Consider the following 16,978-nt stretch of genomic DNA (forward strand, 5'->3'; position numbering starts at 1 on the left):
TTCCGTGAGAATCAGACATACTATCTCCGGATAAAAAATGTATGTTTACATAATCAACGTTTGTAATTCCTACATATTTATCTTAAAAATAATAAATCAGTGGGTATAAAGTCTATTTTTTTATTCGGTAGACTGAAATGACAGTTCATAGTATGAAATGACATTTTATGTTCATACTATGAACTGTCATTTCAGTCTACTGAATAAAAAAATAGACTTTAGGTATAAAAACTTGTCAAGTGATAACCCCGTGCCGACACTCACAGCTCGGTCATAAAACTGCGGTGCGCAAAGGAGATTCACGGTTCATGCGCGGTTATAAGTTTCAATTTTGCTTGCAGGCGGCGATATAGGTGTAATTTTATACCTAAATCTAACTTTTGTGAAGGAGTGAATTTTCTGTACGGTAGTACTATTAGTTATTCTGTGGTGTTAGAGTGACATCCCTGGTGCGCAAAACGTTCAAGCTGATAAACAAGACCAAGTGCGGGTAGTTCGAAAAACTCGCGCGGTTGGACGCTGATGTCAACTTAAGCCAGTCTTCTCCGAGACCACGGGGACAACGCCGTCCTCGAAACGTCGGAGGTAAATCTTAAAATTTAGATACGCGATTAAGACCCGTTGTACAATTTAATAAGTAATGGTATTACCTATTTTATTATGCAGTAGGCCCCAGGATGTGTCACTTGCTTATGTAATAAATTATTATAACTATCATGAATAAAACGAATGAGGGGCTGAGACAGCAGAGCAAGGTCACGCATGCTGTAAAAGGCGTAGCCAGTTTGAAGTGGGAATGGGCTGGTTATATATTTTATTTTATTTATTTTATTTAATAGGTCTGCCAACAGCGGTTACAATGATACATTGTTAGGTATAGATACATTCGATAGGTGTCTTAAGTTTATTGCACAGCTAATTATAGGCACACACCACATGTGTAAACTTAAAGTTATAGCACGAAAGACCGATTCGTGAAGTAAACAACAACTCGAGTAGCGACCATGGGGGGAAGAGCGTCCTCAAAGTAGACCCAATGTGTTGGGACGACGACATCAAAAGGATGGATGGGAAGAAGTGGCTCCAGGTTGCACAGAACTGTGACGAGTGGCATAAAATGAAGGAGGCCTACAACCGAAGGGTAGAAAACGGCTAAAGAGAGAGAGGGGTAGGGGAGAGGGAGAGAGAGAGGGGGGGGAGAGGGGGGGAGGGAGATGGAGAGAGGGGGGGAGAGGGAGAGGGAGAGAGGGGGGAGAGAGAGAGAGAGAGAGAGAGAGAGAGAGAGAGAGAGAGAGAGAGAGAGCTTACCCATCTTTATCATCCCTATTGTTCCTGTTGCCGCCACCGCCGCCCCCACCTCCTTGTCTTGCAGATCCAACCCTGTTGCGTTCATTACCTACAACATACAGTCTTGTTTAGAGAGACTGAGGCCTTAAAGACATTAAAATGGTTCAATTAAAAAAAAAATTTCGTGCTCATTACAAAAGCATGTGTTCATTACGCACACACGACGTCACGTTCAAATTAACTCCTCCTTCTACATAGTTATAATTAAACATATATATATTTATACAGTCAGCAACCCTATTGGACTTATGTGCTTATTGTGTCTTTTTTTTCCTTGTTTGTTTTGTTTTGTTACTGTGTTTTGCGACAATAAATGACTTTTTATTTTTATTTATTTTATTTTTTAAAAGCAGGATGTTATTCAGGAACATTAATTCAAAATAAGGTACCCGTCTCTTCTTTCAACACTAGCTTCCTTCCATTTAGCTCATGTCTGTGCATTACAAAGAGTGCTTTCTTCATGGCTTCAGTGTTTGTGAACTCAACGACACCACAGCCTCGAGGTTTCCCATTGTCATCATTATACAGCTCTACATATGCCACATCACCAACCTGGAATATGATAAAAGTGTTTAAGAAATTAAAAAGATAGAGCCTTAGCTGTACGGGATTTTAATTAAAATCACCCACTCGAGTGTATACTGTATGTTCCGAAAATCGTTATTTCCTAATTGCAGTTAATACCATTCGCATTATTTCTCACTTTATATTTTTCTCGTAATCTTCCTTTCCCTATAGCAACTTTAGTCATTCGCATATTTTTCCATTCTATTTTTTTTTGAAAAACTTATTTTCCCGGTATGTTTTGTAACCATTCGCATTATTTTCCAACTTAAATAGACGGCGGGGCTCCTATTTCTGGGCGGTTTGCCCTTCGGGCATCTGAAGCTACCTAACAAACCTAACCTACTTACCTACCTACGCTTTTTTCCCCAAAGTGTAATGTTTTCACGGACGTCTCACTAAGGCCCACTTGCACCATCCCACTAACCCGGGGTTGAGCGGTTAAACCGTTAACCAAGTGTCAAATTGTACTGGTAACTCCAGTTTTAACCGGTTAACCCCGGGTTAGTGAATGGTGCAAACGGGCCTAAATCAATAGCTAGGTAGGTTAGGTTCATTAGGTAGCTTCAGATGCCCGAAGGGCAAACCGCTCAGAAATAGGAGCCCCGCGAAGCGGGGCTCCGTCTAGTTAAGTTGCAAAGGAAATGTTTTTTGAAAAGAAACAGTCCGACGAACTCCAGATTTGATGGACACCCCAGCGTTTTTCATAGTTTGTTGTTGTTATGTCAGGCAGAAAATAAGCTACTAATAAATACATAGAATGGGTAAATATGAAAACGGTTCAAAAACATATCGAGAAAATAAGCTACTAATAAATACATAGAATGGGTAAATATGAGAATGATTATAATTGCTATTGATAAATGAAGCTTACGAGAAAAATAAAAAGTGGAAAAAAATGAGAATGGTATTAACTGCCATTTAGGAAACTACAGTATACACTCGTCCATCTGCAACTATGCACCACCATGTGTGTTTTAAGGCAAAAAAAAGTAAAGATGAAAAGTTTCACTCAACAAATTGTGAAAGGAAACATTTACGTACGTACAATTATAAACCCATAAAGCAAAATTTAATTATGCATACCTTTTCCTTGAATAAATCTTTTAGTTCAGTCCAGCGGAACTCGTATGGAATGTTGGACACGAACAAGCGTTTTCCATCTGATCGCGATTCGCGGTCATTGGAACGGTCTCTTTGAGCGTCTGAAAACCTGGAAGGCCTGTCTCCACGCTTTGAACGGTCGCGTTCTTTCTCTCTTTGGTTATCCATATCTTTATCAGGACCTAAATATAATGAAAATGCATGTATAAGGATAATCACGCGTAGTTTTTTGCTGTAATATCATCAAGTGGTATCAAATCTATGTTAATGACGTTATGGAAACTTTAATCGATTAGCCTGTATTGTATGTACTTGTACTGACTTGTACTTTGAACTTATTTACTAAAATTATTAGTAAACTAACGACTAACGTGGTAACTGAAACGATAGCGTGTTCAATCGCCGGTTAACATCCAATTACGCCGGCCGAATGTTATGTTCTCTTTGCCGGCCAAAGGAAGATTGGTATTAGAGTTATAATAATTAAAAAATACTTACTGTTGGCTGCTATGGACTATAATAATATGATAACTAGCGTAAAATTATAGAATGTTGTATCAATTAGTAGAATTAACGTGGTTATCAGTAAACAAATCACTTTCGCGAAATTGTACAAAATGGCGGTTCAATATTTTTTTTATTATTTTGGCAGCCTTGTCGCCACATCTATTCCAAGCCGTTTAAGATATTCGTAATGACGCAGAAATTTGCAATTTTTATCCAGGTTAAAGCGTGTACATTGATTTTATGCGTAGAATGGAGCGTTATTTCGGTCAAAAGAAGCGATGGCGCACTCTGACGGTACTTTTTGACATGTTCAGGTTTTGTGACATATGCACGCACACATTCATGGCTGTGATTGTATTGCTTGTACTTCATAAATATTTTTCGCCTACGACAGCCATGCAGGAGACATCCTGTGCTAGATTTTTAACTAAATAAGTAGTTATAAAAAAATACAAATTATGGAGCAGGCTAAATCTAGTTCACCTAAACTTTTTATGTGCACCGCTATAGAAAACAAGGATGAAATTGAAGAGGTACTGTCTAGGATTTTGCAGTTTTCCAACAAAGAATCATTTAGTCGGCCATGTACAGCAGTAATTTCCCTTATCGACGTTAGTGGCGCTAGTGGTTTTCGGGGCGCGAAAACTTAATTTGGTTGCGTGAGTTAATGTTTTCCTTATATTTTTAGTTATTTATCACGAAATGCTTATGTTTTCAGAGATACGAGAGAGCCTACAACTTCTTCCAATCCCTCGTAGCCGACTGCAGTGAAAAGGAAACACATGACGCACTCAACAATGCGGTTTGCAAAAATCATGAGGAAGTGTCCCTTGGGATGCTGATGTCCATATTGACGGAGCCCCACAACGCTACGAAGTGCTACCGAGATTTAACGCTAGTGACCCGCGACGGACTCACGTGTGTGCTCAACAATTTATCTAATTTGATTCTGGAAAGGTATTTAAAGTTTCAAGATACCACTCGAAATCAATTACTATGGTTGGTGAAAGAAATGATACGGAATTCCGTTACTGGAATAGACAGCGTTTGCTGGAACTTGATGCGATATGCTTCAGGGGGTGATATTACCCCAAAGAACATATTCTTAGTAGAATCTCTATTGGATATTTACATTGAGAATAGAGCATGGCTAGACAAGTTTCCTGTACTTATTTGTATGGTGGTGTACACATATTTACGATTAGTAGAAGACCACAATATTCCACAACTCATGGTCTTGAGGCAGAAAGAAGTGAACTTTGTAATTTCTCTAATAAGAGAAAGATTTGCCGATGTTTTAACATTGGGACGAGATATGATCAGATTGCTGCAGAATGTGGCTCGCATTCCAGAATTTAATCAACTGTGGCAGGACATACTAACAAATCCAAAATCTCTGTGTCCCACTTTTACTCATGTCTTGCAAATTCTACAAACAAGAACCTCTAGAAGGTATCTACAGTCCAGGTTAACACCGGACATGGAAAGGAAATTAGTTTTCCTTACATCTCAGGTAAGATTTGGTCATCATAAGAGATATCAGGAGTGGTTTCAAAGACAGTACCTAGCTACGCCAGAATCACAATCATTACGAAGTGACATGATACGATTCATTGTTGGTGTGATACATCCTACAAATGAACTTCTTTGCTCAGACATCATTCCGAGATGGGCCGTAATTGGATGGCTATTAACAACCTGCACATCTAATGTTGCTGCTTCCAATGCCAAATTAGCTCTATTCTATGATTGGTTATTTTATGATCCAGAAAAGGACAATATCATGAACATAGAACCTGCAATATTAGTAATGCACCACTCTATGAGATCACACCCAGCCGTCACTGCCACTTTGTTAGACTTTTTATGTCGAATAATCCCTCACTTCTACCCACCCTTTGCTGACAAAGTTAAGCAAGGAATATATAGTTCCCTTCAGCAGATCATAGAAAAGAGAGTGCTGCCTAATCTTCAACCATTGTTTGATTCTCCTAAGTTGGACAGAGAATTGCGAACAACAGTGAGAGAGACTTTTAAAGAGTTCTGCAGCAATGGTAACGGAGAAGGTGCCTCTGGGGTGATGGCAGAAACTAACGAGGAGATGCCTAGAGGTCCGGATGAGCCTGCATTCTCAGATGACGAAGAAGACCCGTTGCCAATTATAGCTGAGGACACAGATGATGACGACTTACCCTTGTCTGAAGTACGTGCGCGCGAAAGACCAGAATTAGCCGCTGCTTTGCCTTTGACGCTGCGGCCTTTAGCGGAGACTCTTCTAGACGACCGCTCCGCCGCCGCCGCGACCGCTCTGCTCAACGCTTGCAGCACATCAATGCCAACAGCTACAGCTCTAGCTGATCTATTCACAGCTGCAAGCCAGGAGGCGCCACCGATAAAAATCAGCGCAGACCCTACTCCGGCCGAACTAGAAGTACAAGTTACCACGCCTATTTTCGCCATGTTCAACTTCCTTTCCAAAGGCAGCGACGGAGGCGAGACTAAACGCAAATTAATACTTGAGGCATTCAAAGAAATCCGCGCTCAGAACGCATTTCACGGCGTCGGATACAGCCTTTTGTTTTACTTAAAGGTATGCTTCGAGCGCGACCGGCGCGCCGAACAGGACCTCGGGAAAAGGAGAAACGTGAAATTCAAGTCAGAAATTTACCGAGATTATTGTAGTTACTTGGAGCTTAAGATTGGCGACAGTTTGGCGGACGATTTTGAGAAATGTCAAGAATGCGACGCTAACGCTCTAGTGTGGTTGATACCGGACGTGTACAGAGAATTTAAGGATCAGGCTCAAAACCACATTAAGTTATTGCATGTGATCGTTTCCACTGTAGACGCTGGGCAGTTACAGCGCCTCGTATGTCTAACGTTGCAGAACAATTTGATGATGTTCAAGTCAGATGACATCACGATGATGCTATCGACAAGTTTGGGGTGGGAGACATTTGAACAGTATTGTCTATGGCAACTTTTGACTGCTCACGACATTTCCCTTGAAGATGTCTTGCCAATAATACCGAAGTTGTCTTACAAGGATCATGCGGAAGCCTTGACGTCTGTTTTACTGATGTTAAAGCAAGGAAAGCCGAGCGCAGATGTGCTGAGACAGCTATTCTGTAGGGAGGTGCAACAGGAAGACACGTTTGTTGTGTCAACACTGTTGTATTGGTGTCAAGATTATGAGGACAAGGTTGGGGATTTGGTAGCGGTGTTGTTGAGCACGCGGTATCCAGGAACGAGCCCCAACAAGAGAAAACGGCCCGGGAAACACAGCATTCCACCAAATGCCCCTCCTTCTGCTGAACTGGTTAGTAATTAATTTTTTTATCATAATAATTACAGCAGAAGCGCTGGTGGCCTAGCGGTAAGAGCGTGCGACTTGCAATCCGGAGGTCGCGGGTTCGAACCCCGGCTCGTACCAATGAGTTTTTCGGAACTTATGTACGAAATATCATTTGATATTTACCAGTCGCTTTTCGGTGAAGGAAAACATCGTGAGGAAACCGGACTAATCCCAATACGGGCCTAGTTTACCCTCTGGGTTGGAAGGTCAGATGGCAGTCGCTTTCGTAAAACTAGTGCCCACGCCAATTACTGGGATTAGTTGCCAAGCGGACCCCAGGCTCCCATGAGCCGTGGCAAAATGCCGGGACAACGCGAGGAAGATGATGATCATAATAATTACAGCCGTTAACTGCGTAATTTATTACCTAAGGCCCAAGATACACTTCCAAGTTTTACTTACGCAAGTAGGGACACAGCTATACTACAGAATTAGAAATGAATATCGTTATCTCATTCTAACGAATAGCTATGTCCCTACTTACGTAAGTAAAACTTACAAGTGTATCTCGGGCTTAACTGCCAAAGATGCAATCAATAGTGATTGCAGAAGAGTGGTAATCTGAGAAATAATCTCGCCCCAGAGTGACAGCTGAAGTAGACGGCGTTTTACACCGCCGCAGCGTTTATGTTGTTGTCAATGGATTGTACCCGGAGTGGAGCTTTTTGTATGGGGTGAAATTTTGTTTTTAATTTTTCTCAAGAGAATTATAATCTACAGCTAGAAAGACATGCAATAGCACTCAACTTTATTTATTTGATAAAGGACAAAAATAAAAGCTTGACAGAGTCGTCAAGAAACAAGCAACGAAAATAATTTTGACGCACCAACACATGCTCGAAAACATAACCCTCTTTCGGCGTAAAAGTAGGCTAAATAGACTAATCCTAAGAAATGTATTTAATATAACCAAGCAATAATTTCTAATTCCAGGTGCTTGGACATCTAGAGCAGATGAGGGTGCACTGCGTAGAACAAGATGATATGTCAATTTTTAATATGGAATGTATGCAGAAATCGCTGCAGTTAGCTCAGTCGAATAGTAGTGATAATTTAAGGGTAAGTTTATACTACTTTATACATAATATGTACATACATATATAATCACGATAATTCATTTCCCGAAGGGGTAGGCAGAGACCACGGATTTCCACTTGCTACGATCCTGACACACCTACCCCTTTCGCTTCCTTCACTTTCATAATCCTCATACACGCTCGCCGGTTTAGGGTGCTCTTGACCTGGCCTTTTTTCAGGATTTCCCTTTTTTTAATGGCGGGAAATGGTGTCCATACCAGGCGTAGCTCCCTCCGATATTTCGTCGCGTCGCTACAAGTAGGTACATGCGGCCCAAACCAATTTTGGTGTCTAAAGCTATAGCAGTTGCCGATGCCGCACCGCTACGAAACGGACGCCTGCTCGCGCTTGCGCCATCTAGCGGTCATATCTGTCGTAATAGACGCTTTTTGTTAGAAAGTGGATCATCTGTACCTACTATTATTTATTCTGTGCTAATACACCATTCCCGCTATTAAAAGAAAGTTGTAATTGTTAAATCAATATTTTGATTGGATAAAATAAAATTTGATGTCTAACCTATTGTTACAATATTTGAATGCGGTTGAGTCGTTAGCAGTACAATTCCCGTGGGGTACCTACATTTTGAGCTCTAGTCATTTGACTTAATTTGTTATGTGACATGACATGACAAATGCTAATGTATTTATTTTCTAATTCCAGAGACAGTACAGTGATTTATTTCTACTGGCATGGGAAGACGAGTTGCCAATATCCAGACGCGCTAGGAAGCTAGTCTCCAATTCACTGCCACTAGCACTAAGCACTAGCTTGCATTCTTCCAATGATGATAGTGAGGTAAATACATTTCTTTTTATTTTTGCTCTCTTACTCGAAAGTTTGCCGACCCTGGGTTTCTTCCTTGCCATTTAGTTTCCTTAAACGTACCAGCTATGCCTACGCCGAGGTTACCAGAATTCAATAAAAACACCGTGTGTAATAAGTATACAGGTTTCAAGGTTTCATATTTACCTAGATTCCTCATAGGAAATTGTTTCCCATGGTAACAACTTGTCCAACTTGATAGTAACACTAACAGCTGGAAATAAATTATAACCCCAATGACAATAACTACTGTGTACCTACAGGAAATAAACTTCCTACAAAAGTGAAGTTTGACAGCGATTCAGGTACGAATCGTGAACGCCATTCGGCTATTTAGGGTTGTCAAAATTCAAGTAATTATCTTTTCTGTGGTCGTACGTCAAGTTGTGCCAACCCTAATAACTGCTCGGAGCAATGCTGAGCCGAACGAAGCCGAGAAGTCCCGAATCTGGGGGCACGGTAGTGCGCCCGCCAAGACGAGCAAAGCGAAGCGCAAGGGCACTACCTACCTTTTCTCGAAGCTCTTCGTCGTTTTTTTGAACCCTCATAACTTGGGTTTGGATTATGCCAGATAAACAAAATTCTCGGGATATGATGTCAATAGTGGACTTATTAAACGTAAAAAAATTCAATTGCATAGCTCTTATACTTAAGATTTTATTCATATCTAAAATACCCCAATTTCGTCACTGACTCACTCACTCACTGTTGATCATCAAAACCTCTAGGGTACTTCCTGAAGTCCTAGGAAGCTGAAATTTGGTATGTAAGATAGTATTAGTACACAAACAACAAAATAATTCAAAAACTTGAAATTTTTTGCCCCTAAGGGGGGGAAAAGGGGGGTGGAAATTTGTATGGGAAATCAATAACCGCTGAACCAATTTAGTTGAAATTTGGTATGTAGATAGTTTTTGTAATGGGGAATGGCATTGAATAGTTTTCAACCCCAAAATCACCCCGTAAGGGTGAAAAGGGGGTGGAAAAGGCGTTAGGGGAAAAGGAGGGTTGAAGTTTGTATGGGGAATCAGTAAAAAGCGGATTGTATAAAAGATGCCCCGAGGTACGTATTTCAGGATTTTTAATAGTACCTTAAATCACACGCGTAACCCTTTAAATTAGGGGATGGAAGCAACTTACAAAAATAAGTGAAATCCCACCAAAAACATTTTCATGTAAAATGTTGCCAAGACGAAACCATAAGGCTCGCACTGACAAAAAGTTATCAGATCTCTTGTAGAGCCAAGCTTCTAACTCTATAAGCCCTAACTTCACAAATTCTACACCTTAGTCAAAATATGTGGCTTGGCCGTTTCGTTACTCCAAGAACTATTGTATTATAAAAAATAATGAATAGTGAATACATTTTTCACCTTACGTCCATGTGACAATAGCGAAACGGTCAAGCCACATATTTTGACTAAGGTGTAGAATTTGTGAAGTTAGGGCTTATAGAGTTAGAAGCTTGGCTCTACAAGAGATCTGATAACTTTTTGTCAGTGCGAGCCTTATGGTTTCGTCTTGGCAACATTTTACATGAAAATGTTTTTGGTGGGATATGGTTTTCTAAAATGCATAAATACTGTCATTTCTTTTGCCGGTTGGTTTTAAAAGTCGATTTTGACCTGAATATTCACGGACAGTTAATTTTTTATGTTTCAGGAAGAAGAGATAGTGAAGCCTAAACAGGCGAAACGACGGAAGAAGGCTATCTCGGACAGCGATTGACATATCTGGCGTAAAATGGTAACTTAAAACACCAAAGTGCAACTCAACAATACAATAAACATTATGTGTAATACATAATTACGTTCGTTACCTTATGTTATCACCCGGGTACAGTTCTAAGAATTGTTACCTTTAGTTTTTTATTTAGTTTTGCCTTTTAAGTAATTGTACATTAAATCCACACTTAATATACTCATGGTTGTTGGGGTTCTTAATGCTGTTGTTGGGCGGAGTTTAGTTTTCAAACATTTGCCGAATGCGTATTTCTTCATCTTGTAAGTACCTACCTAACCCTTCAAAATGGATCATAATTCATAACTAGCATTACCTATAACACAGAATAAATAATAGTACTAAGTACAGAAGACTCACTCTCTAACAAAACGCGTCTGTTACGATCAGCACAGATATGGCCGCTAGGTGGCGACAGCGCCACGCGCGGCTTATTGCTTTCCCCAAAATTGGGGCCGGAACGGATGTACTTTTAGCTACCTGTAGCAAAGCGACGAAATCGCGGAGTGAGACACGCTTGCCTATGATAAAGCTGTTCCTATATGAAAAGATGACAATTCGATTGTTCTGATACAGGATGTAACAAAAATAGTGGGCATATTCGGTATCGTGTTCTGATTACAAAAAAAGCAGAAGAAAAATTTTTTTGCGCGAAATAACATTTATTTATTTATAGGGCCAAGTCGGCCAACTCTCCATTAAGCCAAAAAAAATATTGCGTCAAAAAAGGTGTGTGAGATGGTATGTCTCAGTCATATGGGCCATTTTCGATATCAAAATGTATTTAGAGCTTCGTCTATTATATATTAGGTCGTTGGATTGCCCCAATTTTTCCAAAATCGGTTCAATTGCAACTGTAATTTTAGCATCTGTGATATAAAATCCCACAGGTTCTTTAGATTTGCCCGAATGTTTCATAATGAATTATTATGTGACATTACGAATATTTTTGCTAATTTTTGTTTGGCAAGGACGGAAAACCCATAAAACTGCATGTGCTATTCTACTAAGAAAATACGATGTAGATTTGAATCTAAAAAGTTGGTATTGTCTTTACTGGATTGTTCGTTTCTCCTTGCACCATCTTTGAGTGTTTCTGTTTGGCCCTATGGTTGACTGGTAGATAATGCCTTCTGGCATTAAGTCATTGTATATCTTTGTGCAATAAAGTTTAAACTAGTGGCTCTGTGAGCTGTAGACCTCGCGAGCAGAGCTTAAAACTGAATAAATGTATGGCAAAAATATTTATTAAAATATAGGTATAGTACATGTAATATAAACAAAAAATTAAAAACTACATAAAGCTACAAACAAAAATTAAACGAATACGCTTAACCCGCGCTTGATAAATAAAAAATACGAAATTTTTAATTTTTTCAAAATAAAAATAAAATCAAAAACAACTATACGAAATTTAAGTATAAAAAAATACAAAAAGTTATGTAGCAGTATACAATTACTGGGGATGGAACCAGGGACCTGCCGATGCAAACAAAAAAAGCGAACGTTTGCAAAATACGCCATTATAGTTCGTACTAAAGCTAACGAAATTTAGCTACTCATTCTCAAGTAAAAACTAAATATCTAAATACCGCCAAAACCAGCGATACAAATTTTCTGAATTTTTGGCCATAAATCTATAAACATATCTCAAAAATAAAAAACTCTTATGATACCGATACGACTATTTGTTTAGGCGGGAGCTATCACGACTCTGCCTTTTTGAAAAAGTTCCAAAAACCGGATCGACCAAAAAATTCTATTTAGTCATAGAATTCGGTCACAAAATTTCACGAAAATCGGTTTAGAATTGCGACCTGTAGAGGAGAACATCCGGACATACAAAAGCAAAATGCCCGAGTCAAAACGTAGACCTTCGCTACGCTTCGGTCAATAAATAAATATGCATAATACCCTTAAACAACAGAAGTAAATAAAACTTCTTATAGCCATCATACCACAACCCTTTAGTCAGTTTAGGGCTGGGGGGGGGGGGGCACTTTGGCAACTGCCTCCCCTTGGCGACGCTCATGCCTTTAGTAGTCCCCTGCACCAATTGAATCTCATTTAAAAACCCGTGACAGTACAAATTTTCAAAAACATTTACCACGCATTCCAGGTTTTCTGATACCTTTTTAGGGTTCCGTACCTCAAAAGGCAAAAACGGAACCCTATAAGATCACTTTTTTGTCCGCCTGTCTGTCTGTCTATTTTTAATAAATGGAACCAGATGCCGCCAACTTGGTACTTTACGAGTAGTAATATTGTTGCAAACATTAGTTCAACAAATATCACAATAAATGACTGAATAGATTAGAGGGCCTACCGCGAACACCGAAATTCTGAACCGAACCGAACTGCGGGCATATTTTTTTTCTGTCACTCTAATTGTAATTACGCCTCAATTGGAGTAAAATAGAAAGCTGCCCGCAATTTGCTAACTTCGGTGTTCACGGTAGGCCCTCAGGTGACAACCAAAACTCACTAATTACTACCACAAGTCCAGAGCCCGGGGCTACCGCGAAAACCGAATTTCGCAAATTGCGCGGATCTTTCTCTTTTACTCCAAAAATGCGCAATTTGCGAAATTCGGTTTTCGCGGTAGCCCCACTGTTACGCATCACTATGCCGACCTACTCGCAACACCGTATTTTCCAGCCGATTACGAACATGACAAAATTCCGAAGCATGTTTGACAGATAAGTTTAAATTTGAGCCAAGGCAACGCATTTTTGAGTACCTGAGCCATGAGTTGAAGAGGCAATATAAAGTGGAGCACGCTAGAGCGAAGACTAATCACTGAGGACCTACCGCGAACACCGAAGTTCGCAATCTTTCTCTGTCACTCTAATTACGCCTTAATTGAAGTAAAAGAGAAAGATACCCGCGATTTGGGAACTTCGGTTCGCGGTAGGCCTCCTGCTTTTGACGTGAACTACTTCGTTCCACTATTGTGCCGTCTAGCATAATTATATACGTGCATTCGAAAACCATTCAATTGTAGACCTTGCGTTGATGCAGTAAGTTTCACTTTCGTTTTCGGATGCACGTACAGGTTAATGCTTAGAGCGGCACTATTTCACTGCTTTTGTGTTCACAGTTCGCCACTAGTTCAATATTGAGATTTTTTAAATTATTCCGAATGAATTTTAAAAACACATGAAGTCAGGTGAAATAAAATATATTAATAAAAGCACCGGCTTGAACCTTGCCTCGTCCTTTACTTTTATGAAACTATCTTATTGCATGTCTCATATCGTCATCTTTGAAATAACTTACTTACTTACCTACTTATAAACATTTTAGGCCCCCCTAAAGGTCTGGGGCCGACGATCTAGTTGTGGAGTTCCTTAGCGGAGAGTATTTTTTTAATGCTGATAATACCTATCCTAAACCAATCCTAAACGTTGAAGTGATTTTCAGAAATGACGATATGTAAAGAACTACGACTTGAAAACTTGTGGTCAAAAGTTAAAAAACCTCAATAAGTGCTGATTAATGTGGGTACAGGCGGCCAACGAAAATATAGTTTAAACAATAACTTTGAAGCATGTTTCTTAATGCAAAAGGTTACGAATATGCTCAACGTTTAGTACGCGACTGTACCTGATGTAATATTGAACTAAAGGCCAGGGCACACCGGATGCGAATCTACATAATATATTGTAGTATACAGATACGTGTAAAGGCCCCAGTACAGAATGGGCCATCGCCGGCCACTCCAAGGGACGCAGACATGCGGTAGAATGAGATAGCAATATCACTTGCTCCCTCTAACGCATAAATGCGTCCCTTGGAGTGGCTGGCGATGACCCATTGTGTACTGGGGCCTTAAGAGACGCCACATGCACCGCTTGCATGACATGTGCGTGTACGGCTCTAACAATTTTGCGCACGATCACGGCTACGCACAGAACCGGTGTGAACAGGCCTTTAGGCTGAATGTAAACACAAAGGCATAAAAACAATTGTATTGTAAATTGTAGCACATTCGAGTAGTCATTATGTGTAAAGTTAAAATATTGTTGTACAGATTTTCTATTCCCATATTAGTGTTGGACTTATTTTAAGTGTAAGGGTATGAGACCAAGAATTTTATTCAAAGGATATATTGTATTATCGCAATTTTCGAATTACATTTTACACTAGGATCAATAAAGTATTTCCCCTTAATTTGTTAATTTTATTTTCTTTCGTACATAAAATGTTCATATTCCAAATAGATACATATTTACATTTATTGAAAACATTTTTTTAATAATCGTAGCAAATTCTACAATATACACCGTAGACCCTCGCTAATCCGGTGATCGCTGTTATCCGGACGGTCTCGGGCTGAAGAAAACGACTTTGATGTCACAAAACTTTGAAATTTCTTTCCCGACTAGTGCATTCAAAATGAAGTGCTACTGAAGTGATTTTTATGACATGAAAAGATTGCAGATGATCTAGAAACATCTGTAATCCGTCAACTGCCAGTTTTATGCCTGTCCGGATTAGCGAAGTCCTACTGTAAATCAAAATAGTAAAACTTGTCCCACTTGCACCCAGCCCATAACACAACATACCTACTGGAGTTTATTTCTCAAGTGACATTTTTTCCCTATTAAATTAATGTTTTAGCCATACTAGATAAAAGAATGTTAGACGAGTAAAGTAGTGCAAAATTGTATGCCGCGAAATTGATGACTAAAATAGGTCAGGTATTTTTTGTTCTAGATAGCCGAACGTTCATGATAAGGGGCCATACAACACTAACTCCCTTTCAACTTTACGGGCCTGATTTAGTTAAATTATGGTTTATCCCTTTCTTACAAATACATAAGTAACATGACAGATAAGGACAGATTCAAAGGATTGTAGCGCGTTTATGAATAAGGGGATAAAACACCATGTACTTCTAACAATTTACGGCTACAGTTACTAATTAATGTGCCTTCGGAATGTTAGCAAAATATTCACATAGGTACGTTTGTATGGGAATCGAAATTTTCCATTTCCTAAAAGAAAGTTTAATGTTTTAATGTTTATTTGGGTACAAACGGTACAATAATACTTACAGATATTAATATTATTCAATACATGAACCAATGAAGTTGCCACTAACTACTAACACCTTCGTTTCCTGTCATATTTCCAAGAACTTTGGGAATTTTCCACAACTTGCACATCTGTACCTAGCTACAATTTTTGCACTACTTTACTAGTTTTAATATTCTTTTACCCATATATGAGTTCAATGGGGTTGGCAACTGTCAAAGTTGCATAGATGGCACCATCGTAGCTTGCCCCTTTTTCTATGAGATTTGGCTTAAAGGGCTGGCATCCAGGGCATTAAAAAAAACAAAATTTACAATTCTAGAGATTGTCAGGGCAAGCTATGATGGCGCCATCTGCTAAATACTTCGTCCGGCCAACCCCATTGGGAGTAACCAACGTGTGAATTTCAATTTTATTAATAATAATTATTATATTTTGACATGAATTGTAAGTCTTTGAACAATTTTCGTATCATTGTAAGTACGTCTCATAAGTTTGGAAGCATTCACTTTGTGTATCAGTTATCACCCATCAACTTAAAATGTGATCTGAGATTCCAGATGAAACTTGGATAAAATAAAGTAAATCTAAAACTAATTTACAAGTTTTACTTTCTATAATACAGTCATGTATTGTTACCCCTAACCATTAAAATAAAATTTTATGTACTTACTACCTATATAAAAATCGACAAAAAAATTGATATTGGACAATTATGCCTCTGCTGAACAAGGAAACCCGTTTCGAGGAAATCAACCCTACAGTATTGTTACAAACAAAAATCTGTAAGAATCACTCATACAGAGAGAGTTATATTATATGGCACGGGTAAATAAACTGCCTCGAGTTTTCGCTTTTTGAGTGTAAGGGCCGGTACAGACGGATTGCAACTTGTATGGGAACTGCACGCCGACGTTGCAGTTGGCGTGCAGTTCCCATACAAATTGCAGTCGGGTTGCAGTCCGTCTGTAACGACCCTTAACCATTTGGACGCCAATGACCGATATATACGCACCGCAGGTGCAACGCCAAAGACGGATTAATCGGTCATAGACCACAGAGCAACATAGACCTAGCCTAGCTTAGGTGCATATGCATAAAGTTCAATTTCAGTTTTGACACTTCGGTGACGTGGCGTCTGAGTGACAGCTTTTGTGTTTGACACGGCGTCGAAAAGGTTAAGCGCATCCCACATCAATTCAGATATTGTCTATGACACCTGTATTTGGTATTTCCATACAAAATACAGGTGCCATAGACAATATTCGAGTTACTTAAGTGATCATAATAGATTCTGGTGCTTAATTTCAGCTTGTGTTAGGAGAGTCGGGAATGGTAAGCAGAAAAGTTACAAATATAGTCAAATTTGACCTATTAGGAGCCTATCTATAGGGACAATCCAAAACACTGACAATCCAA

General features: G+C 39.4%; 2 protein-coding genes across 2 annotated transcripts in view; one reads left to right on the forward strand and one right to left on the reverse strand.

Annotated features, from left to right (window-relative positions):
- The window catches only part of LOC134656287 (heterogeneous nuclear ribonucleoprotein M), a 29,257-nt gene extending 25,604 nt beyond the window's left edge, over positions 1-3,653 (reverse strand). The window contains exons 1-4 of the mRNA XM_063511805.1: positions 3,514-3,653; positions 2,998-3,197; positions 1,737-1,899; positions 1,309-1,396 (exon numbers count right to left, since the gene is read on the reverse strand). Coding sequence (XP_063367875.1) covers positions 1,309-1,396; positions 1,737-1,899; positions 2,998-3,183 — 437 coding nt within the window. The 5' untranslated portion in view covers positions 3,184-3,197; positions 3,514-3,653. The remainder of the gene's footprint in view (positions 1-1,308; positions 1,397-1,736; positions 1,900-2,997; positions 3,198-3,513) is intronic.
- Positions 3,654-3,716: 63 nt separating this feature from the next.
- LOC134656248 (integrator complex subunit 3 homolog) lies at positions 3,717-10,699 on the forward strand. The gene is made up of 5 exons (XM_063511754.1): positions 3,717-4,055; positions 4,241-6,841; positions 7,811-7,936; positions 8,618-8,752; positions 10,442-10,699. Exons 1-5 carry the CDS (start codon positions 3,981-3,983, stop codon positions 10,505-10,507), a joined length of 3,003 nt encoding a protein of 1,000 aa, XP_063367824.1. The 5' UTR covers positions 3,717-3,980; the 3' UTR covers positions 10,508-10,699.
- The last annotated feature ends 6,279 nt before the right edge of the window (positions 10,700-16,978 follow it).

The sequence above is a fragment of the Cydia amplana genome, chromosome 18, assembly GCF_948474715.1.
Source record: "Cydia amplana chromosome 18, ilCydAmpl1.1, whole genome shotgun sequence".
Taxonomy (NCBI): Eukaryota; Metazoa; Arthropoda; class Insecta; order Lepidoptera; family Tortricidae; genus Cydia; species Cydia amplana.